Consider the following 23,416-nt stretch of genomic DNA (forward strand, 5'->3'; position numbering starts at 1 on the left):
TACTGTAGTTCTACATAGACTTCAGACTTTATTCTTCTGCTGTAGCTACTGTTGTTGTAGACGCTTTCCTCTACATCTTAGACTTTATTCTTTAGACTTTATTCTCTAGACTTTATTCCCTGGACTTTATTCCCTAGACTTTATTCTTTAGACTTTATTTTTTTACTTTGACTCGAGGGCAAAGACTTGAGACTTGCAAACTTCGTCCCACCTGGAAATAAAATGTAAAACAAATGTAAACAAATGCTATAATGCAAAGGAAACCCTATCATCAAATCATAGCAGGACAAAGCCTAACATTATAATTATATTTATATAATAAGTGATTTATTTTAATCACAGTATTTAGAGATTTTACTTTGTGTAGCCTTAATGGCGTCACTTCCTAAAAAAAGCGGAAACGCCTCCCGAACCCGGAAGTTTTAGTTGCATCAGTCGCGAGGGGGCGGGACTTGAGCTCATGCGGCGGCGTGCGGCTTCTCTCTGCTAAAGCTGACGCGACTCGTGTTCATTCAAAGGTACGTGCTGCTCCTCCGGTCCGTTTTAAAGTGCTAACACCGATAAAAGCGTCATAACTAATGTGTAAAGGTGACGGGACTTGTCTTTGCTGCGCCGGTTCAAACTTGTCTTGTTGTTGTGTAGCAGACTTATCTATGTTGTTGTTGTTGTGTAGCAGAGGCTAGAAGAAGACGAGAAAAGCAACTATAACAACTACAGAATAAGAATAACATAACGTAAGAATAACGTAACATTTGGATACCAACCGCCATAAAACACTAAAGAAGAAGTAGAAGTAGTAGTAGTAGCAGTATCAGAGGCTAAATTAAGTAGCTTGATCTCGTCTTGACAGGTGATTTGACCCGGTTTATCAAGTCAAACACGTTTTATAATGTTCAAAACGGCTAATAAGATATAAATAAACGGGAAACTATAACATTCATACATAGGACAACAAATGCATCTACTAATTTAAATGCCAAGATAAATGTTAGCAAAATAATCCAATAAAATTTTGGCAATAGCAAACGAGAAAATTTAAAGTAGCAACTAGGCTAGCATCATGTTTATTATTGATGTAGGAGTGGCTATATTCTAGTATTTAAACTTGTTTTATTGTTGGTCTGTACTTTATAGAGGTCTACCCTTAACCGTGTAAACAAATCTATGTAAAAAGTCTTTCTAAATTAATAAATGTTGAAGATAAATGTGGGGAACGATGTCTAAATTGTTCTGGTCCCAAAATTAAGAGAAAGTGAAACTAAACACTGGGTAGTTTACAGCAAGAATCTGATAAACCAATAATTCTGTGTTTGTTTACATGTCCGAGAGAAACCTGATCACCCGGTGACCGTGTCGGATAAATAGTCTTTAACGTTTTCCTTTTGTGCATAATTTCCCTCATGAACGCTCACAGAATTATCACTCTTGTCGAATGTAAGTTGTCAGATTTGTAAATGCAGCCCAATCTGTGATTGTTGTCTGATTTCTGGAGTTATCAGATTATCGTAATGTCATCTTGAACAGGCGTATAGTACGAGCCGTTTACTATTTGTAATCCTTGGGCAGGTTTAGACGGAAGCAAACGTATCAAACACCTCTTCAATAAACACTAGATAAGTCAGCAATTCATTCACAGCAATTATCTTTAAAAAAAACACAACAAATATTCAATTCAATATCAAATTCGTCAATACAATTTCCACATAAAGATTGTCTTCCAAATGCAACAATTCTTCTTCTTTTACTATTTTATTTTTCATCAGAACATAGAACAAACACAAACTCAACAACAAAATAACAGAAGAGGGGGTAAAATAAAAGCACTAGCAAAATGAAAAAAACAAAAAATACAACAATTATTCCAAAAAATCCACTATTTTACCGACACGTGATCAGATTTCTGTTGTGCAAGTAAACGCTCGAAAAATCTGACACTTTTTTTAGGTTATCTGATTTGTTTCTGGCCGTGTGACTTGTGTTTGTTTGTTTGTTTGTTTGTTTGTTTGTCTTATTGTGTTCTGTCTGGTCAGGGATGGCTACGCTGTACGTTTCCCCTCACCCCGAGGACTTCCGCAGTCTCCTGGCGCTGATCGCGGCGGAGTTCTGCCCGTCGGCGCGGCCCCGTGTGGTCACAGATGACCCCCCCACCGCTCTGAACGCCCGCTCCAGACCCGCGCTGGTCCCGGATCCCGGCGAGGGCTCGGCGGCGCTGAGCGGGTCCAACGCCGTGGCCTGGTACTTGGCGTCGCAGGGTGGACGCGTCGGGGGCGACGTGAAGCAGCAGAGCCTGGTGTGGCAGTGGCTCAGCTTCGCCGACAACGAGCTGATCCCCGTGGCATGCGCGGTGGTCTTCCCGCTCCTCGGCGTCATGGGGATGGATAAGAAGGTGAGACGGGTCGCGCGGAGGTTTGAAATAGTGAGTTGCGAGTTTGAATCTGGATCTGGACAAGTTACTGCGACGTCCATCCCTCTCTCATCCCCATTTCACGTTGTGCTATCTGATGAAGCCAAGGAACAAAACAAATCATTAAAAAATACAAAAAGGAAACTGAGAAACTTTATAGAGGTGAGACAGGGGTGTATCAAAATGTTTTGTAAAATGGCAATAGTTGTTTTAGACGTTTTAAAATTAGAATATCGCTATATTTTATATAGCAAAATATTTAAAATGACCTAAAAAAAGACCTGCATTTAGTGTAATCTCCAAACAAGGATATAAAGTGATATTTCTGCCTGTTTAAGGGTTAATTTTCTGGTCCATTCAAGTTGTGTGTGAAACTTGAACCTTGAAGATATTTACAGGGACATTTTGGCACATTTCTTTTTAAATTTTTTTAAGTGGTATTTATTTTGCACATTTCCTTTTCTTTTTTATTGCACTTTTGGCACATTTCTGATGCATTGATTGTTGTCTGAATATTATTATTGAGATGATGCCAATATTTTTCGTCAATATAGCTCCACCCTTATTTCTTTTTGTCAATATAGCTCCACCCTTAAGATATTGAAACTTGTATCCAAGTCATAAATCTAGATTCTATTTAAAATTTTAAATGTTTTTAAAAATTTAAAATATCATTGCCACCTTTTTCCATTCTTAATTATCTTGATCCAAAGTAAATAATTTATGTTGAAGAGGGTTTATATAAGATATGTCCATTTTATTTATCATAAAATTGTGACAAAACATCCACATAGAGCTGCACAATATATCAAATTGTGGATACTTTTTTGAATGTTTTTTTTGAAGACTACATTGTTTAAGTAATAATGAAAAGTGATGTAAACTGTGTTGTTATTTCTGCACTTTTGTGGTTAATTTGACAGACGTGTCACATTTATCTGATACGTAAGCCTCAGTTAATACATTTAATGCCATGTTTCAACACATTTTAGTTGGATTTACATAATATCATCTGAATATCGTTATTGGGCTCATTCATTTTTGTCCACATCGCTCACTTCTCGATCAACATTCAAGTGTAGATACTCGTGGGGTAATGTAACGGTTGTATTCTGTCAAAAATAACTATCAAGCACTAATTGTATGCTGAAATAATGAGGAAATGCATACATATATTCATAAGAGCTACGATTTGTCTAACTTAAATTTAACAGATCAAAACGGGCAATTCCATTCGTTGAATTGGTGCATTCATTGGAGAAATTCAAGTTTGAACATTTGTAGTGGGATAATAGAAGACGTGTGGTCATTTAGTACAAGTATTTACTCTGATATCTTGTACTCCGTCTTCAGCTGCAGCAAAGTTCTCGAGCCGAGTTGATGCGTGTCCTGAAAATGCTGAACCAAACGCTGGAGCCAAAGACCTTCCTGGTGGGAGAAGGCCTCACTTTGGCTGATATGGCCGTGGCCTGTGCCGTTCTTCTACCGTTCAAATACGTGAGTACAGTTCCACGTGGATGACTGTATTATGTTCAGCTGTATCTGTAAATATTGTGACAAAAACGGCGTTGTAACATTACGATATGCAGTTTGTGGTAAAAGCGGTTACGTTATGATGTTAAATCATGTAAACGACTTTGATTTACGTTATATAAAGTCTAAATCGAGACCAGACGAGCCTCAGTTTAGGATAAAACCAAAAATGTAATCGTGTCAAGGGATGTCAAAATATAAAATGTCAGTGTTTCTATTATTGTGTGAAGAAATATCACAATCAATGATGTCACTGGCCTCGTCAAATCAAACTTTATGATATTGTGACATGAAACACGATAAAAAAGCACTTTACTTTTAAAGGCGTAATGGACGATCTGAGAACTCGAGCGGAAGTGCGCATGCCACTCCCCCCGTGCGGAAGCAGAGAAAAGCAAAGTGCGTTTGTTTATTAGCGCAGCGCATCGCATCTCTCGTCTCCGTAAATTTTCGTCTCTTCTGAGCTCGAACTGTCTTTCTCCGTCTTAATTTTGTCCCGTACACTGAGGGAACTATATTATGATAGATCCATGCGCTTAGACACGGGGAAACATGCTGCTCTCATGAGGACGAGCCGCACGAGGCTGCAGGTGAGCGGTAGGTGCGTTCTATGATTGACACGTGGCAGGACTAATCGGCCGTCCATGCCACGAGGAAATAAGACTCAGATTTGGGACAAAAAAATCATCCATTCAACCTTTAACTTTCTTGTGCATGGATTGAAATGAAATTATTATTTTTTTGCGATTAAGTTGTGACTTGAATAATCACAATGATCAATTATGTAAATCATCTTGACATCCCTAATCATAGTAGTTTTAATATTGAATAAATTGGCAAATTAAGATCCATAGTTACCAGCAGTATTTTGTTTTTCTTTTAATGTTTTTCTGACTGGTCCTGTTTGTTCTCAGGTGCTGGAGCCTCAAGACCGTAAAGTTTTGACCAATGTCACGAGGTGGTTCACGACCTGCATAAACCAGCCTCAGTTTGTGAAGGTTTTGGGAAAGATAAGTTTGTGTGAGAAGATGGGGTCGGTCACACCCCAAACACACACTGCAGACAGTGCTAATGCTGCTAATGCTAATGCGGCAAATGCTGCTAATGCTAATGCTGCTGGTGATGCTGGAGCAACAAATGGTATGGATACTTTTATCAAGCTTTATTCCACATTTTACCCTAATCTTTGTAAGATTAATTAGTCAAAGTAGTTGATCCCTGATTTTTGAGCTTTGTATATTTTTTATTTATATTAAGTCACATTTTATTTTTATCATAGTTTATATTTTACGTATATTTGTTGTTTTGTATTGAACAATGTTGCCAAAGCACCGTCCTAGTTTGTGAAATTGTTCCCTGACAATTGCAATAATACTATATTCTGATTCTCACACCAGGTAAAACAATAACGTCTCCATAGAGACCAGCAGCTGTCAGTCCCTCCATCAGAAAAGTTCCATAGTGCACCTTTTAAAAGAGGCTAAAGATTAAGATGCAGATTTCCAACATTGGTGAAGGCAATATAACCATTACCCTGTGTTTATACATCCACAGCAACAGAAAAGAATATTAATGTTAGTAAAGGTGGAAGAAGTAGATGAAAAATTGATAATATTGCAGTTGTCGTTTTGAAGAAATGCAAAATTAGAATATTGTGTGATATTTCTTCCTTTTTTGGTTAATTTTACAGTCAAGCAGTGTTTTGTGCACGTTCAAATATTGTCTAAAGAGTAAAATAGAGATCAATAGTTTGAAATTGCCCCACTCTCTATGGCAAACCATTTGAAACCATGCAGCGCTTCAGTGGATCGCTCAGCTGTTTGCTTATTGCAGGACCTCCAAAAACTGAGGCTCAGCTGAAAAAGGAGGCGAAAAAACGAGAGAAGTTGGAGAAGTTTCAACAGAAAAAAGAAATGGAGGCGAAGAAGAAGACCCAGCCCGCGGCAGAGGTAGAGCCACAGCAAAGGGTCAGTCATGTGCTTAATGCATTTTTAACATGGTTTCTTTGTTTTGTTCCTCAGAAAAAGGCCAAACCTGAGAAGAAAGAGATCGGGGTGATCAGTTACACCGTCTCGACTCAGCCTGGGGAGAAGAAAGGTAATAAAGAACTAACAAAACAAGCTTTAAGCACGTGTGCTTTCATTGTTTATTATCAAGGTGCACTGTGTCTCCTGCTGGTCGTCATGAATATTAATGTGTGCATCTGTTTGTTCAATTAAAGGTGTTAAGTTGTGCACTAAAATGTTTTGTAGACGTGGTCAGCCCTCTCCCAGACTCGTACAGCCCGCAGTACGTGGAGGCCGCCTGGTATCCCTGGTGGGAGAAGCAGGGATTCTTCAAGCCTGAATATGGGGTATGAACGTCACACGCTCAATAAAGAAGTCTGTGTGTTCATAAGATGCACATGAACGTATTCAAGAGTTTTAACAGCCTTTTGGAAAAACTTGATTGACTCTAAGGACACAGTAGCTCACAAATGACAATATAAAAACAAAAGGTAAAAATACAATAAAATGCTTGTTGAAATTTCAAAATATAAAAGGTAACAAAAGATACTTGGACACTTTGGCCCATTCAGGAGATATAATACCGTATTTTCCGGAGTATAAGTCGCACCAGCCAAAAAATGTATAATAGAGAAGAAAAAAAAACATATGTAAGTTGCACTGGAGTATGAAATGCGATTGCAAGTGTGAAAATAACAAATAATATCGCATATAAGTTGCTCCGGAGTACAAGTACCGTATTTTCCGGACTACAAGTTGCACCTTTTTTAATTTTTTTGGCCCGGGGTGCGACTTATACTTATACTCCGTGCAACTTATATATGTTTTTTTTCTTCTCTATTATGCATTTTTCGGCAACTTATACTCCGGTGCGACTTATAGTCAGAAAAATACGGTACTTAGTTTTGAATAGTTGATCGCTGCAGCATCAGGGCACATCTTCATCACCCTCTAACTCCAGGATTGTGCTGCCTTCATTGGATTTGTTTCTTCTGCAGAGAGAGGACATTTCTGAACCGAATCCTCGCGGTACGTTCATGATGTGCATCCCTCCTCCAAATGTGACTGGATCTCTTCATCTGGGCCACGCCCTGACAAACGCCATCCAGGACTGTCTCACCAGATGGTACTGCTCATTAAACACTTATCATCCAGTTTGTGCATTCGACCTTCTGAATAAACATGTGTGTTTAATGTTTGCACAAATGCAAGATCATTTATTAGTGCTCTCCACGGATCTGACCTGTAAGCTCAACTCCACAACTGCTGGTCTTCATGGAGATGGAAACATTTAAAGCCATACTGTGCAGCTAGTTCTGTATAGTATTTTAAAGTGCGATAGAAAATATCACGATAAACATTTAAACTACTTTTACTACCACTACTTCTAACCCTTTTTTAATGTAGGATTTAGTTTTAAAAGATGAGGCACAAGTAAAGAGCAGAGTTTAAACTCTTAAAGGTGCTGTACCTGATTCTTACGGTCTTAAAGGTGGAATGGACGATTTTTTTCAGCAAATTTTTTATCATATTTCCTCGTGGCGTGGATAAATCATTTGTCCTGCCACGTATCAATCATAAAACGCACCTATCGCTCACCTGCAGCCGCGTCAGGCTCGTCCCCACGTTTCCGCGTGCCTAAGCGCATGGATCTATCATAATATAGTTCCCTCAGTGTACAGGGCAAAATGAAGACGGAGAAAGACAGTTCGAGCTGACGCAGAAGTGGACAGAAATCTACGGGAGACGAGCGATGCGATGCGCTCCGTCGCGCTAATAAACAAACGCACGTGTGTGTTGTATCAGTCCGCACGGGGGAGTGCGCATGTGCACTTCCGCCTGTGTTCTCAAATCGCCGAAAAATCGTCCATGCCGCCTTTAAAATCAGATCTAGTTGGTTTAAACTGTAATCTTCACTTTCTCACATATCCTGAACATCTTAACTATTCACTGCAATGAGATCATTAGCAACAATTAGCATGCTAACAGTGCACTTCCTGTCATAAATTGATGCACACAGCACACTGCGGCCTCATTTTGACTCTTAAGAGTTGCTTGTACAATGTTCCTGCACTGATTTTATTTCAATGCCGGGACAAAATGGGGTACGGTCCCTTTTTAAGTAGTTTGTTAGTATTTATAATGAGCCATATACAGCACAAGTCATGATAAAACTGTCATGATAAAACTGTCCCCACTAGTGCAAAGAAATGACAAACTCAAACAAACAAACTTAAATATTGAGCCTCCAAAATGATGGTTCCATCCCTTATTTACTGAACGATGAGTTGCTGTAGTACATTATCATGACGAGTATAAGTGGGAAGTTTTGGGAAAACAGTGGCATCTCTATGGAGACTAGGACTTTTTAGATGTTTGGTGTCTTGCTTTTTCCAGGCACAGAATGAAAGGCGAGACGACGCTGTGGAACCCGGGCTGCGATCACGCCGGGATCGCCACTCAGGTCGTCGTGGAGAAGAAGCTCATGAGGGAAAGAGGGATGAGCCGACACGACCTGGGCCGAGAGAGCTTCATCCAGGAAGTCTGGAAGTGGAAGAATGAGTAAGTGAAGCCGCAGGGCAGTGGGCCAGGGGCAAGGGCAGTGGGCCAGGGGCAAGGGCAGTGGGCTAGGGGCAAGGGCAGTGGGCAAGGGCAGTGGGCCAGGGGCAAGGGCAGTGGGCCAGGGGCAAGGGCAGTGGGCCAGGGGCAAGGTAGGGGCAAGGGCTGAGGGCCAGGAGCAAGGGCTGAGGGCCAGGGGCAAGGTTAGTGGGCCAGGGACAAGGGCAGGGGTAAGGCAGGGGCAAGGGCAGTGGGCAAGGGCAGTGGGCAAGGGTAGGGGCAAGGGTAGGGGCAAGGGTAGGGGCAAGGGTAGGGGCAAGGGTAGGGGCAAGGGTAGGGGCAAGGGTAGGGGCAAGGGTAGGGGCAAGGGTAGGGGCAAGGGTAGGGGCAGGGGCAAGGGCAGGGGCAGGGGCAAGGGCAGGGGCAAGTTTATTTGTGGCGCAAAATTCGTACACAAGGCAAATTCTAAGTGCTTCACACAACAGGAAATACTCAGCTGTTTGCACTGGCTCTTAACACATTTATTTTTAATTATTATTTTTATTTATTTATTTTATGTTATTTATGCTTGTGGTCTTGGTGCTTTTATTCAGTCAGTTTTAATTTAGTTTTATCCGTCTGTCATTTGTGTCTGACAGAATCATCCGTCCTGTGCAGCTTGTACTGACATGTGCTTTATGAAAAGTGACTAATGCGACGTGAGATGTAACAAATAATGGATCTGGCAGTTGTTGTCCCGGAGCCCAATGGGAATATAGAGTCTGTCATCTATAAATAGAATCATCTTGAATGAAAAAAAGCACTCTTCTTTTGTGTTCTTCCAAACGAGGGCGTAAAGTAGTTAAATGTATGTTTCAATCAAGACATTTAAGGACACAGTTTATCACATTCCTGATGCATATTAATGAAATTCATAATAATGAAAATCCAAATAATGCAAAAAAAACTGGATTGACTCTTTATGTACATAATAGAGGTTTCTATAGAACAACAGAAACGAGAAGCTATGAGTGATTTGGGAGTGAATATGACTATTATCTCTCATACACTGCCCTTTTTTTTACAGATAAACACACTGTTTACTTGTACTTTTCTACATAAATAGTTGTTTTTGCTGTAATTTGTGGTCTCACGAGTGCAGTTTAGGTCAAATACATGGTCAAATTGCTTTTTATACAACTAATCGATGGCCAGGACACGTCTCAAGTCGACCAATAACTTTTTTAGTCATACACAGCTCTAATAAAAAGCCTCAAAGTTGATCTAACAATGGTCTTTTCAGGAAGGGCGACAGAATCTACCACCAGCTGAAGAAACTCGGCTCGTCGCTGGACTGGGACCGAGCCTGCTTCACAATGGACCCCGTAAGTTTCCTTTGCGTACGTGGAATTGTTGTCGTTCGTTTTTGACGGTAAGTAATTCCACGTTTTGTGCCCCGTTTCAGAAACTTTCCTACGCCGTCCAAGAAGCGTTCGTCCGCCTGCACGAGGACGGAGTGATCTACAGGAGCAAGAGGCTGGTTAACTGGTCCTGCACGCTCAACTCGGCCATCTCCGACATCGAGGCAAGAGGCAGACGTTTTGTCATATTTACGCTCAAAATGAAGCAGTAATTGTAGATCGTACTCCATATCTTTGTGCTGAAGCTTAGTGCTGTAGCTCTCGACTGCCGGTCAAGCTTTTTACATCAATTTTATACAGTTTTATTCTTGTTCCTGCACGAGGTTATGCCTGGATCTAGTCCAGGGCTGTTCAACATGAGGCCTGTGGGCTATATCGGGCCCGCCAAACGATTTAATCTGGCCCACGACCCAGTTTCCAATTATATATTTAAAACAAAAAGCTTGTTTACTAGTTTAATTATGGGTTGGCTCTAGTTTAGACCGGGCTTGGTCTTGGTTTAGTCCTTGTTGGTAAAGCCTTTTGTTTTATATTGTGTTATTTCTTCCAAAAATATAATCTATCATTAGTTATTGTTTTGTATTGAAATGGTATTGGGAACCGTAGTGGTAAAATTAAGTTGAATATCCCTGGTCTAGTCCCTGTGTTTCTTGTAAATTCAACTATTTTATAAAGTGAGGTTTAGTGAAAAGGTTTGGTGAATTTATTTATACTTTAATTCGTTTTTTCTCGATCACTTTACCGTTTACTGACCTTTTGTGCTCTCTGTTTTCGTGCGTAGGTGGACAAGAAGGAGCTGAAGGGCAGAACGCTGCTGCCGGTGCCTGGCTACAAAGAGAAGGTGGAGTTCGGCGTTCTCGTTTCCTTCGCCTACAAGATCGACGGATCAGGTACAGCACGAGGGCCCCAGTATCGATAACAAGTTTGTGTCATTTATATTTGCAATACTATTAAACAGATATTCATAGCCTAGTTCAAAGAGGAGACAAGCGATTTTGAGAACGAAGTACTGAACAGTTTTGAGGTCGGCAAAAGGGGATCGTCGGCATTTTGCGCACAACTTTTGACGACGCTTTTGTTCGTGATCCTTTCGTTTCCAGACGAGGAGGTGATCGTCGCCACCACCCGTATCGAGACCATGCTGGGCGACACCGCCGTGGCCGTGCACCCGAGCGACCCCAGGTACCAGCACCTGAAGGGCAAAGCGGTCGCCCACCCCTTCTGCGACCGCAAGATGCCCATCGTGTTCGACGACTTCGTGGACGTGAACTTCGGAACAGGTCAGTTGGCGCCGCCGTCGTCGTCCTGTCGGCGGTTGGTTACGAGGCGTTTTTTCCGTCAGCTTGATTTGGCTCTTTTGCCGCTCAGGTGCCGTGAAAATCACCCCGGCTCACGACCACAACGACTACGAGGTCGGCGTGAGGCACAATCTGGACTTCATCAACATTTTGGACGAGAACGGGCTGCTCATCAACGTGCCGCCGCCCTTCCTGGTACGGTGCTGAACTCATTATCGTTCTTGGCGCCCCGACCGCGTTCTGGCAATGTCAAACTTCTGGCCGCCGCTCCTGGTCCTTTCAGCAAATGAGCTGCCTCGGTCTGACCTCGTCCTCTCTTCTTCATCTTCTCTTCTTCGTCTTCTCTGCTCTCGCACTCTATTAAGCCACATCCAAATGCACACAAAAAGACCCTTTAAAACAAAAATAGCACTAGTGTTAAATAAAATGAATAATAGACTTTTTTGTTAAATATTCATATTATTGCAATGGTTTTTTGTGTTAAAAATGTGTCTAAAAATTATTGTACAATAGAAATAATCATTTGACGTGTTGAATGTTCAAAAAGTGGTAGAAGCGTTAACGCGCACATGTTTTTAATAACTTTCATGTTGTAAAATGATTGTGATTTTGTGTGTTTTTTTCTTTTTGACTGAACAGAAATGGAAAAAACACCTTTGTCATTGTAGTTCCCTTTTGCTTTTAGGCAAATTTGAATGTTATTAATCATATTTTAAGACTTTTGATGCCATATTTTTGATAATACAATACCAATACATACATGCATATTATTAGTCCACAAACGTTTAATATTTAGATGAACTGGTAATATGAAGATTTTACACTATTTTGACAGTTAAAACAGAAAGTTATGTCTATTTTACGATGTGTTTTTCTTACGTTGTGTTCTTCCGGGACAAAAATACTTGACATTTTATCTAATCTAATCTTATATTCTTTCATTTGTCTTCCATTTCTCCAGGGAATGAAGCGTTTTGAGGCCAGAAAGCAAGTGCTCCAGGCTTTGAAAGACAGAGGACAGTTTAAGGAGACCAAAGACAATCCCATGGTGGTACCAGTCTGCAGGTACATTTAAAGACGCTCTAACGCGGGAACGTGGCGTAAGTTTTAGGTGACTTTGTTTTCTCGTCTGTTTTAGTCGGTCGAAGGACATCGTGGAGCCTCTGCTGAAGCCGCAGTGGTACGTCAACTGCGCCGACATGGGAAAGCAGGCCGCAGACGCCGTGAGAGAAGGACGACTCAAAGTCATCCCCGATCACCACATCAAGACCTGGTTCAACTGGATGGATAACATCAGGTAACGCTGCTTTAGCTCGGATTCATGGAGACAAAAGAGGTCTAGAATCGGGGGAAAAACAAAATGTGAAACTTAATGTGAAAAATAATGAGCTGATTTCCAAATTTCTATACATTTTTGAGTTTCAAGTCTTTTTTTTTACTCCAATCCAAACTTGGTATCCTCATCAGACTGTGTCCCGACCCGTGGCCCCCCCAGACCGAGTCCCGAGCCGTGGCCCCCCCAGACCGAGTCCCGACCCTTGGCCCCCCCCCAGACCACGTCCAACTTAAAAACTAAAAAATTATATCTAAAACCTGAAGATAAATTAGAAAATTGGCGCAACTCAAATAAAAACAATACATCCCAGAGGTAAATGAGTGCAGACATTTGTAAAATCAACATAAACAACATTTTTAATCAATGTCATTTAACACAAAAACTAGTCCTATGTAACTGTCTGAACTCTTCTCAGCTCAACACACTTTGATGAGCCTTAATCTTAAATATTAGCCTCTGTCGGCTTTGTGCACTGCCCCGCGGCGCTACTTTAGTTTGACTCACTCGTTCTTCGCCGTCCTCAAATAATCAATACTTCAAGATTACGAGTCACGGGTGGATTATAACAGAGCGTTAAAGTCTGTAAACGCTTCACTGGAGAATATGTCCGTGTTTACTAAGGCAGTGCTAATGCTAACATAAAACAAATGGATTTATTCAAGTTAAAATAGCACCACAGTCTTGACTAGCGTTAGCATTAGCGTTGAGACACCTGCCTGGACTTTAAAGTACTTATGACCGGTTGGACCACTCATTAAACTGAAATAGAGAGATTTTGATAAATATATTTAACATTTTGCCCCAGAATATCTTTTTCTAAGGATTATCATTGTCCTCCCTTTTTGTAATTTATGACATCACAGTAGGAAATTAGCTTGCAAACGCTCAGCTATTGTCAATGTTTTCTTTATTTAAATTTGACAAATAAAAATATATGAGGAGCACCCTGTGGCCCTCAGAGGCAGCTGTTGTTGTGAATTTGGGCTTTACAAAAACAAATTGATTTGATTTTGTTGAAATATTATTGAACTGGTCAAAATAAAGTTGTTTCTTTGTGTAAATTATGCATAAACTTGAGTGCGATGTCACTTCCTGTTTATTTCCTACAGATTTTTCTACTTTTTCACCACTAAAACCTGCTCGATTTTGTGTAAAACTATAATTTACATGTACAACAGATATAAATACACCAAATTAAGTCAGAATTTGAAAATGATAAAATCCCGCCGCACGTCACTTTAATATCATGTCGCTCTTCTGCACACGCCCCTTTCCCTCTCCTCTGCACACGCCCCCTTCTCTTCAGAGACTGGTGCATCTCTCGGCAGCTCTGGTGGGGCCACAGGATCCCGGCGTACTTTGTGACCGTCGGCGACCCGTCCGTGAAACCCGGAGAAGTGAGCCCCGACTCTTTTGGAAATATCGTCCACCGGTCACTCTTGGAAAAACCAGTAACGCGTTTGTCTCCGGCAGGACATGGACGGCCATTACTGGGTGAGCGGCAGAACGGAGGACGAGGCGCGGGAGAAGGCGGCGAAACGGTTCAACGTGACGCCCGACAAAATCGCCCTCAGACAAGGTGCGGCGGGTGTAAATGTGCTGAACGTCGTCTCCGTTTGCCTGTAGTTACTGACCTCATGTGCTTTCAGACGAGGACGTTCTGGACACCTGGTTCTCCTCTGGTATTTTCCCGTTCTCGATCTTCGGATGGCCCAACGAGGTAAAACGAGACGGAATGAGCCCCGCCCTTGTGTTTGCATAAATGAATATGGCCACAGAAGATCATTTTAATGCAGTTTTTAACGGTCACAGAAGTCACACTTTCGCTCCTAAGACTTTATAAAACAGTTTTGTAAATAATAACAAAGTCCTTCTCCAACACAAAATATCATTTATACGCGGTTTTATTAATGATTGGTTATTAAAAATATCACGTGAAATAACACAATTTTCTAACGTAAACCATGTTAAAGATGTCGTCAAATGCTCTATATATTTTCCCCGTGAAGCTTTGCCCGGAATGTTCCACACTTTGGCATTAAATGTCTTGAAAATGACTTGAAATCACGACTTGTCCCGGTATTTCCACCCGCTCGTCTCCATGAAGAAAGATTAGTATAATCCCATACTTCGAGACATCCCTGGTTGTTCGAACTAAAATATGAACGAATAATGTCCACACTTTTTTTAGTCACTACACTTTAATTATGCTGAATAAGGCAGCATTTTGACTTTTTGTAGTTTTCTTCTTCTGATTTCAAGGACATTTTTCAACCGGGGAATAATCTAAAATATTAAAACAAATTTAACTACAAAATCCAAAATTCAGCACATTTTCTCCACTGTTGCTTGTCCTTGACCCTTACATATTGTCATTATTCTGTTTGGAAAAGAAACAGTTTATTAAGAATGAATCCGGCTTCGTAACTACTACAGTTACTAAGCCTGAATCATCTTAATTAACTGTTCATTACAAATAAAGGCCTTGTTGCATGCTTTATTACGGCTGATTTAGGTATAGTTATTATCATGTGATGCCCCCAAAAATCATAAATACGTTTTTCTAAATATCGGCGTCGTAAAAAGACATCCAAACATCTGTGAATGAAAACAATTTGACTCATCAGGACGTTTGATCAATAATTTTAACCGTTATCTGGACTATATAGACTTTGAAAAGCATCAAGGCTTTATTTTTTATTTGATTTAAAAAATATTTATTATTTATTTTATTTATTTTATTTATTTTATTTATTTTATTTATTTTATTTATTTTATTTATTTTATTTATTTTATTTATTTTATTTATTTTATCAAAATGTCAAAGTGTGATCTATTTCAGATTTTCACCAATAACACACTTTATTTGTAAATAGTCTATACCCAGAATCCTCCAGTCGCCACATTCAAACCTCCATTTGGTTGAAAACGTGTTTAAAATCTCACCTTTTGTCTTGTCGATTTACTACAATAATTGTCAGAACGTCAGTATAAAAATCCTTCTTTCGTCGAAACTAAAGCGTGTTTATTCTCCTTTTCTGCCTCCGTTGCCTAGACGACGGACCTGAGCGTGTTCTATCCCGGGACGCTGCTCGAGACGGGCCACGACATCCTGTTCTTCTGGGTCGCTCGGATGGTGATGATGGGCCTCAAACTCACCGGGAAACTCCCCTTCAAAGAGGTGAGTCTCCCCGCCGGTTTTGTGCTGTTGCCGTGGCAATGAAGAGGAGAGCAAAAGGCCAACGGTCACTCTGGGGGAGGGACACTCGTCGTCAGGCAGCGTTAGAGATACGGATGTAAAAATAATCACATTTGTGGCTAAAAGTCCTTTGACGTTGCGATCGACGACGGCACTCTCAATCGTAGAAGAATATATTGATCTTTGTGCCGTTTTTGTTTGGAGAGAGTTGCGTCTGCGTTTTGACAGTTAAAGTGCTAAAATGCAGTTCAGATAAATATATTTCAAATTTGGCTAAAAATTATAAACATTTCATCACAGAATAGCAATTTTTTTATGTTTATCATTTCACTTCCTGTTTGTGATTGATGACATCACACTAGGAAATTACCCAGCAAATACTGGGCCAAAATTCATCATAAAAATATATGAGGGTGACTTTATTTTGTTGAATTTGTGTTTAGAGAGTCAAACAATTCTTTATTTTGTTGAATTGATGCATAAACTTTAACTGGAATGAGTGTCTCTGGTGTGATGTCACTTCCTGTCATTTTCTACAGATTTTTCAATGTTTTCTCCTCAAATACCTGCTCGATTGGTGTAAAACTATAATATGTATAAATACACCAAATAAAGTCAACATTAGAAAATCATAAAAACCTGTCATACGTCACTTTAAAGAACATGTTTTACTTAAATAAATAAACGATAAATGGAACGGTACATTTTGGGGCTCAATATTGAATGTAGAGTTGTATTTATTTAAGAGTTTGAGCTGCGGAGATTTAAATAAGTAACTTCTATGACCTCTTCAGTCCGCTGTTCATCTGTTTTAACGACATTGTAAATTTAAATAAGTGTTTACTGGGATTCTCCTGCTTTATATTGATTGTCAGATGCGTAAAATGGTTGCACTGTCATTTATTGTCGTGTCTATAGCTTCAAAATGCGCTGTTGTGACATGTGGAGCTGTTGTGACATGTGGAGCTGTTGTGACACGTGGAGCTGTTGTAAATGTGTTTATCTTTATTCATTGTCAAATGATTTGTTTACTTCATCGGCTGCTCATCTGCCTCATGCGACATATGATTCACTTATAGAGATGTCGCTGCAGTCAGTTTTAGCCATAAAGATTATTAAAAGAGAAGAAACATCAGTCTGTTACATTATTCATAATTAGTCTCCGTAACTAAACAAAAGTAAAAATCCTTCACTTTAATTTACAACTAATAGAACGTTTCACCAGCTTTATCATACAGAAATGTGTGTGACTTATACAGACCAAAAGAAAATACTAATTTACCCGTTTTGCAGTAAAGATTTAACAGAAATTACTTATTTTTAGGGCTGAAACTAACAATTATTATTTTATTAGGCGACTAGTCAATCATTAATTTCTATGCACGTGGAGATTTTGTAACTAAATAAAGTGTGAAATGTACAGACTGGAGGCCTCTGGATGGAGAATATTTACAAATCAAGTGTATTATTGATGAAAATCGATGAAAAATTGCCTTTTTGTATGTAATAATGTCACTTTGTGATTTAAATGTCTTTTCACATGTTTCTGTTTAAAATATGATTATTTAAATTCCCGTATTTTCCGAACTAGTCAAAAAATGCATAATGGAGAGGAAAAAACATGCACTGGAGTATGAAATGCAGTTGCAAATGTGAAAATAACAAATAATATCACATATAAGTCGCTCCAGAGTACAAGTATATAAGTATAAATAAGTACAAGTCACACCTCGGCCAAAACTATTAAAAAATACGGTCAATGTCTTTTCACATGTGTCTGTCTAAAATATTATAATTTTAATAGTCGACTAATCACAATGATTAATTAATCCTTGCAGCCATATTTACCACTTTACATATTTTTGCTTCTCTACTTGGTCAGTCATTATTTCTTAACTATACTACTTTTCATGATGTGTAACTGCAATAACAAAACAATCTCGTGTCCCTGCTGTGAAATAGTAATAAGATGATAACGTTGCCTTTGTTGGAGTCTAATACTTTAGTCTTTTGCAGGTTTATTTGCACGCGGTGGTGAGAGACGCGCACGGACGGAAAATGAGCAAGTCCCTGGGCAACGTTATCGACCCCTTGGACGTCATTACGGGGATTTCTCTGGAGGTAAAAAAAAAAACAACCTCATCACCATTTTCAGCCTCACGACACGCGCTCCGTCCTCCTCTCTCATTCAGATTACTTGGTCACTGCGTCCTCACGGCTCCCCCCAGGCTCGTTGTCTTATGTAAGCTTTATTAAACCCCCTTTTCCCTCCAACGAGCTTTTATTGAGACCATCCATCTCTCTGTGTTCAGTCTGTGGAAGGCCGTGAGGGCAGATTACGCCCGGCACGTCCACTAGAGGGCAGTAAGCGGCTGGAGTAAACTGCAGTTTGCCGTTGTGTGGGTTGAAAGAAACGAGAAATAATAGTTGTGCTTTTGATAACAAGGAGAGGTGGGTGATTATAATTGTGCTCACGCTGATATTGAATAGTTGTTTAGCAGCTGTAAGGTAATGAATAATTACATACTAAGGAAAAGAAAACTATTAAAGCTGCTAAAAGAGTAGATGAAGAAGATAAAGAACCAAAACTTAATATGATCTGCCAGACAAAGGCATCAGGGGGTTTTGCTGCACTTAAAGGGACACTGTCACTATTCTGCTACAGGATAGTGTCGGCACAAATCTGACGCTTCAAATTTGATTTCATATGAATTTTGACACTAAAATGACCTTTTAAAGAAAATAGTGTCATTTTTAACCCAAAATAATAGTATTGACCGTGTGTGATCTCATTCTCGTTCTGCTATAGATCCAGACCTTTAAAGTTCTTCAGGAAAGATCAAGATTGTGTCTGATTTATGCGATGTTTTGATACTTGATCAAATGAGTGGCTCAATACTTGCGTTGGTATGTTTTGCCTGGAATGTTCCAAAGTTTGGCTTTTATCCAAGGTCAGATTTACAGGGAGTAAGAATGTGTTCATGTGGCATCATTACACAAACGCCTGTCATTGAATAAAGGCAAGATGTATTAAGTTTAATGCCATATTGTGTAACATTCCAGGCAAACCCTCCACCAGAAAAGTTACCGTATTTTCCAGAGTATAAGTCGCACCAGCCAAAAAATGCATAATAGAGAAGAAAAAAACATGTAAAAGTCGCACTGGAGTATGAAATGCAGTTGCAAGTGTGAAAATAACAAATAATATCACATAAAAGTTGCTCTAGAGTGTAAGTATATAGTATAAATATAAAGTATAAGTCTCACCCCGGCCAAAACTATGAAAAAATATAGGTACATAGTTTTAGGGCCTCCATTTATAAAGCTCACGTGCAGAACGACTAACCACAAGTGGGACAAAAGCCAGACGCACGAGACATTTGCATCTCACACACACACATATGCAAAACAGGGCGCTTTCCCGAACAAGCGCCAGGAAAAAAGAAGTCTAAACGACGCACGCTGCCAGATTTATCACAACTACGAGAGCTAAAGCTGTGATGATGATGATACTGTAGTGCAGCGTTCGGACCAGGACAGAATAATCAATACAGCGTTTGATTTAAAGGGACTCACTTATAAACAAACGATTATGATTATATGTTTTAGAATCTTCAGTTGCAACATGTATTAGTCTGAATCTGTCTTTGAATAACGTGGGACTGTGTTATTATAACTCTTGCGTGGCTGTACTCTCTCTGACGCACTACAGAAGCTAAACTCTCAGATACATCACTTTTGCGGAAGAAATAACGTGCACATTTTCAGAGTGAGTAAAACTGCACACACATGGCACGTGCTGTTTTTCTGTTTATTTGTTTATTTAATTGGATCCTCCCTTTAGCTGAAAGCAGTGCGATCGTCTCGTCTTCCCGGGTCCATTACAATTAAAAGCGGATTACATTTCACTATAATAGCATGGTTTTCGAAAGTTCCATCTCATTATATTTCATTATTTTTCATTACAGTAGCAATTTAACAGTTCTTTGCAAATCATGTTAGATTTCAGTCCATAATAGTGAACAGTACAATTATAAATGACGTATTTTTGAATAGCAAGTGTCTTAATGTCTTAATATAATAAACACGTGACTCTTTAATTTTGAATGAGTGCTTGTTTTTGAGTTGCCTAATTTTGAATGGGAATGTGATTCTAGTGTTATGCTTATGAACAGAAGAACAGTAAATCATTTGATTCACCATAAAAGCAGTATATCGAGGCGCCTAATGTCACTTGTTTTCTTTTATTAAGCCATGTTTACTCTCAGTTCGGCCCCTGGAGTGATAAATGAGGCCCTCAGACTTCCATTTCACAGCCCGTTCCTCGCCTTTTGTGCTATACTTTAACCTCGGCCAAGACATTTTCGGACTGGTCTCAACACATCACACGGACGGCAAAAATGACCAGATCGAATGCCCGATGGTAAATGAGCCTGAAGCTAACGTTTGGCTGCTGTGGTCATGTTCTGCAGGGTCTTCACGCTCAGCTGACCGACAGTAACCTGGACCCGGTGGAGGTGGAGAAGGCCGTCCAGGGCCAGAAGGCCGACTATCCCAGCGGAATCCCCGAGTGTGGGACAGACGCTCTGCGCTTCGCCCTGTGCGCGTACACCAGCCAAGGTCAATATTACTTCATTATTCACAATATTACTTCATTATTCACAATATTACTTCATTAATATTACTTCATTACTTACCATATTACTTCATTGTTTACCATATTACGTCATTGTTTACCATATTACTTCATTATTATTTACCACATTACTTCATTATTTACAATAATACTTCATTATTTACCATATTACTTCATTGTTTACCATATTACTTCATTATTTACCATATTACTTCATTACTTACCATATTACTTCATTATTTACCACATTACTTCATTATTTACAATAATACTTCATTATTTACCATATTACTTCATTATTTACCACATTACTTCATCATTTACAATAATACTTCATTATTTACCATATTACTTCATTAATATTACTTCATTACTTACCATATTACTTAATTGTTTACTTGTTATAAAGACATGAGGACGTTTGGTCAGATTATATGGCGCCCGACTGACCAGCTCAAACACACACTTTTAATACAAGCGTAGAAATGGATCGACCTGGAACTTAATGTCCCTTCAAATAAAGACTAAAGTAAAGCTGTGCTTCTGTGTGTCATGCAGCATTTCGTTATTCTTATCGTCTTAACAGACTTTGGACCAAATGGACAACATAATTAGGACTATTTATGTGTTTGCATGTTTCCTCCCTGTGCCATGTTTCCGTTCTGTTTAATAATGTGTGTATTATATTTAAAAAACTGAAAAAACAAACTAAACACAAAAACATGCATTCTTACTTCCTGTGAGTTTGGGGCGCCTCACCACAGTTCTGGGTCTCATTTATAAAGCGTGTGCGCGTACAAAATGTTGTGTGTGTGACATTTGATCTATAAAAAATCTTTGAATGAACAGTCCTGTCTCAAAACTGTGAGCGTTTGAGACGGAGCAGCGAGAGAGTTTGAGGAAGTGCCCTTTTTAGTAACAGTTCCACGTAAATGTTGGTAAATGAGACCCCTGGCGTGTAATTCGGCCTTGTGGAGCCACTCGCACGTCTTAGCATTGTCTTTTGTTATTTTTAGACCGACAAACGAATAATCCTGAACGTGGAAGCGGTTAAGATCGAAGCGGTCGTAATGCCACACGACGCCACAACAACGTAACAAATTCATCAGAGCGGGTTTTGAACCGGCGACCGCTCCTTCTACCGCTTAACTCGTCCACGCCGCTGCCGCCGCCAGGACAAGCGCGCATTAGTATTTCGCTCACGCTCGGCTTGTGTTTGTGCTCCTCAGGCAGAGACATCAACCTTGATGTGAACCGTATCCTTGGTTACCGCCACTTCTGCAACAAACTGTGGAACGCCGTCAAGTTTGCCATGAAAACGCTCGGAGACGACTTTGTGCCGTCGGAAAAGGCCCAGGTGAGGACGGAAGAAAGAGCGGGACTTGAGTCAAACGCTGAAGTCTTTGTCTGGGGATTGTTTGGTGCAGAAAGTGTCTGTCGAAGTCGCTCTGTGCGCCGAGAAAAGGGAAGTAAAACGTGTTAAAATGACACAAATGATCAGCAGTTTCACTAAATGATTTGGCTTGAGCTGAGAAAGAAGCTCAATTTATCGACCAATGAAATGACTGTGACACAATAGCTCAAAAATGCAGTAGAAAAAGAGCAAACTGAATCGTCAAAAATGTGTAAATTATAATGATTGAGAGTTCATCAGGGGGTCCACAGTTAAAATTGCAGTTTTGACGCAGAATTTAGAAGAAATGTCACTGTTTTACGCGTTAAACGGCACAGATTTTAAAGTCTGTTGTTTATGAGCTTGAAATGAATGCTGAAAGCCATTTTTATTTAGTTTTTGTAACGAAAAGATGATTCATCAAATAAAAAATCGATGTACAGTGATCCCTCGCTATAACGCGGTTCACTTTTCGCGGACTCGCTGCTTCGCGGATTTTCATCATGCATTGTGTTCTGCATTCTGATTGGCTAAACAGTCTCTCCGCGTCTTCTCTACCTGTGTGTCAATAACATTATGGATTAATATGCACACGTACGTAAAACCGCTTGCCAAATTGAAGTTTGCGAGGCCGGTGTGAGCGGCGCACGTGAGCTTCAATGTTTTATGGAGTATTTCATTGTATAATAACTGTAAAAAAATAAAGGTTTCTACTTCGCGGATTTCGACTCCCGCGGGTTCTTCTTGGAACGTAACCCCCGCGATAAACGAGGGTTCACTGTATACGTATCTTAAAACGAGCCAAACTACTCTAGACTTTTTAAATTGAGATTGTTTTTGAGTCTTTTTTGAACGGTGGCCGTGCAGTGTATGTGACCCGGTGTGTTCCTGTGTGTGACCCGGTGTGTTCCTGTGTGTGACCCGGTGTGTTCCTGTATGTGACCCGGTGTGTTCCTGTGTGTGACCCGGTGTGTTCCTGTGTGTGACCCGGTGTGTTCCTGTGTGTGACCCGGTGTGTTCCTGTATGTGACCCGGTGTGTTCCTGTGTGTGACCCGGTGTGTTCCTGTATGTGACCCGGTGTGTTCCTGTGTGTGACCCGGTGTGTTCCTGTATGTGACCCGGTGTGTTCCTGTGTGTGACCCGGTGTGTTCCTGTGTGTGACCCGGTGTGTTCCTGTATGTGACCCGGTGTGTTCCTGTGTGTGACCCGGTGTGTTCCTGTATGTGACCCGGTGTGTTCCTGTGTGTGACCCGGTGTGTTCCTGTGTGTGACCCGGTGTGACCCTGTATGTGACCCGGTGTGTTCCTGTGTGTGACCCGGTTTGTTCCTGTGTGTGACCCGGTTTGTTCCTGTGTGTGACCCGGTTTGTTCCTGTGTGTGACCCGGTTTGTTCCTGTGTGTGACCCTGTATGTGACCCGGTGTGTTCCTGTATGTGACCCGGTGTGTTCCTGTATGTGACCCGGTTTGTTCCTGTATGTGACCCGGTGTGTTCCTGTATGTGACCCGGTTTGTGTTTGTTCCTGTGTGTGACCCGGTGTGTTCCTGTGTGTGACCCGGTTTGTTCCTGTGTGTGACCCGGTTTGTTCCTGTATGTGACCCGGTTTGTGTTTGTTCCTGTGTGTGACCCGGTGTGTTCCTGTGTGTGACCCG

The 23,416-nt window shown here is 40.4% G+C and overlaps 1 protein-coding gene across 1 annotated transcript in view; it reads left to right on the forward strand.

The window, feature by feature from the left end:
- The first annotated feature begins 421 nt into the window (after nt 1-421).
- Nucleotides 422-23,416, forward strand: part of vars1 (valyl-tRNA synthetase 1) — a 33,040-nt gene continuing 10,045 nt past the window's right edge. The window contains exons 1-23 of the mRNA XM_072461695.1: nt 422-518; nt 2,031-2,386; nt 3,758-3,901; nt 4,852-5,077; nt 5,771-5,886; nt 5,959-6,034; nt 6,190-6,290; nt 6,942-7,069; nt 8,341-8,505; nt 9,785-9,866; nt 9,947-10,066; nt 10,684-10,792; nt 11,003-11,182; nt 11,271-11,395; nt 12,162-12,265; nt 12,339-12,497; nt 13,843-13,933; nt 14,010-14,115; nt 14,186-14,256; nt 15,592-15,717; nt 17,752-17,856; nt 20,208-20,355; nt 21,601-21,728. Coding sequence (XP_072317796.1) covers nt 2,033-2,386; nt 3,758-3,901; nt 4,852-5,077; nt 5,771-5,886; nt 5,959-6,034; nt 6,190-6,290; nt 6,942-7,069; nt 8,341-8,505; nt 9,785-9,866; nt 9,947-10,066; nt 10,684-10,792; nt 11,003-11,182; nt 11,271-11,395; nt 12,162-12,265; nt 12,339-12,497; nt 13,843-13,933; nt 14,010-14,115; nt 14,186-14,256; nt 15,592-15,717; nt 17,752-17,856; nt 20,208-20,355; nt 21,601-21,728 — 2,964 coding nt within the window. The 5' untranslated portion in view covers nt 422-518; nt 2,031-2,032. The remainder of the gene's footprint in view (nt 519-2,030; nt 2,387-3,757; nt 3,902-4,851; nt 5,078-5,770; nt 5,887-5,958; nt 6,035-6,189; nt 6,291-6,941; nt 7,070-8,340; nt 8,506-9,784; nt 9,867-9,946; nt 10,067-10,683; nt 10,793-11,002; nt 11,183-11,270; nt 11,396-12,161; nt 12,266-12,338; nt 12,498-13,842; nt 13,934-14,009; nt 14,116-14,185; nt 14,257-15,591; nt 15,718-17,751; nt 17,857-20,207; nt 20,356-21,600; nt 21,729-23,416) is intronic.

This window comes from Eucyclogobius newberryi, unplaced genomic scaffold, assembly GCF_026437365.1.
Source record: "Eucyclogobius newberryi isolate DKJ021-1_F unplaced genomic scaffold, fEucNew1.0.hap1 SCAF_3, whole genome shotgun sequence".
NCBI classification, from domain to species: Eukaryota; Metazoa; Chordata; class Actinopteri; order Gobiiformes; family Gobiidae; genus Eucyclogobius; species Eucyclogobius newberryi.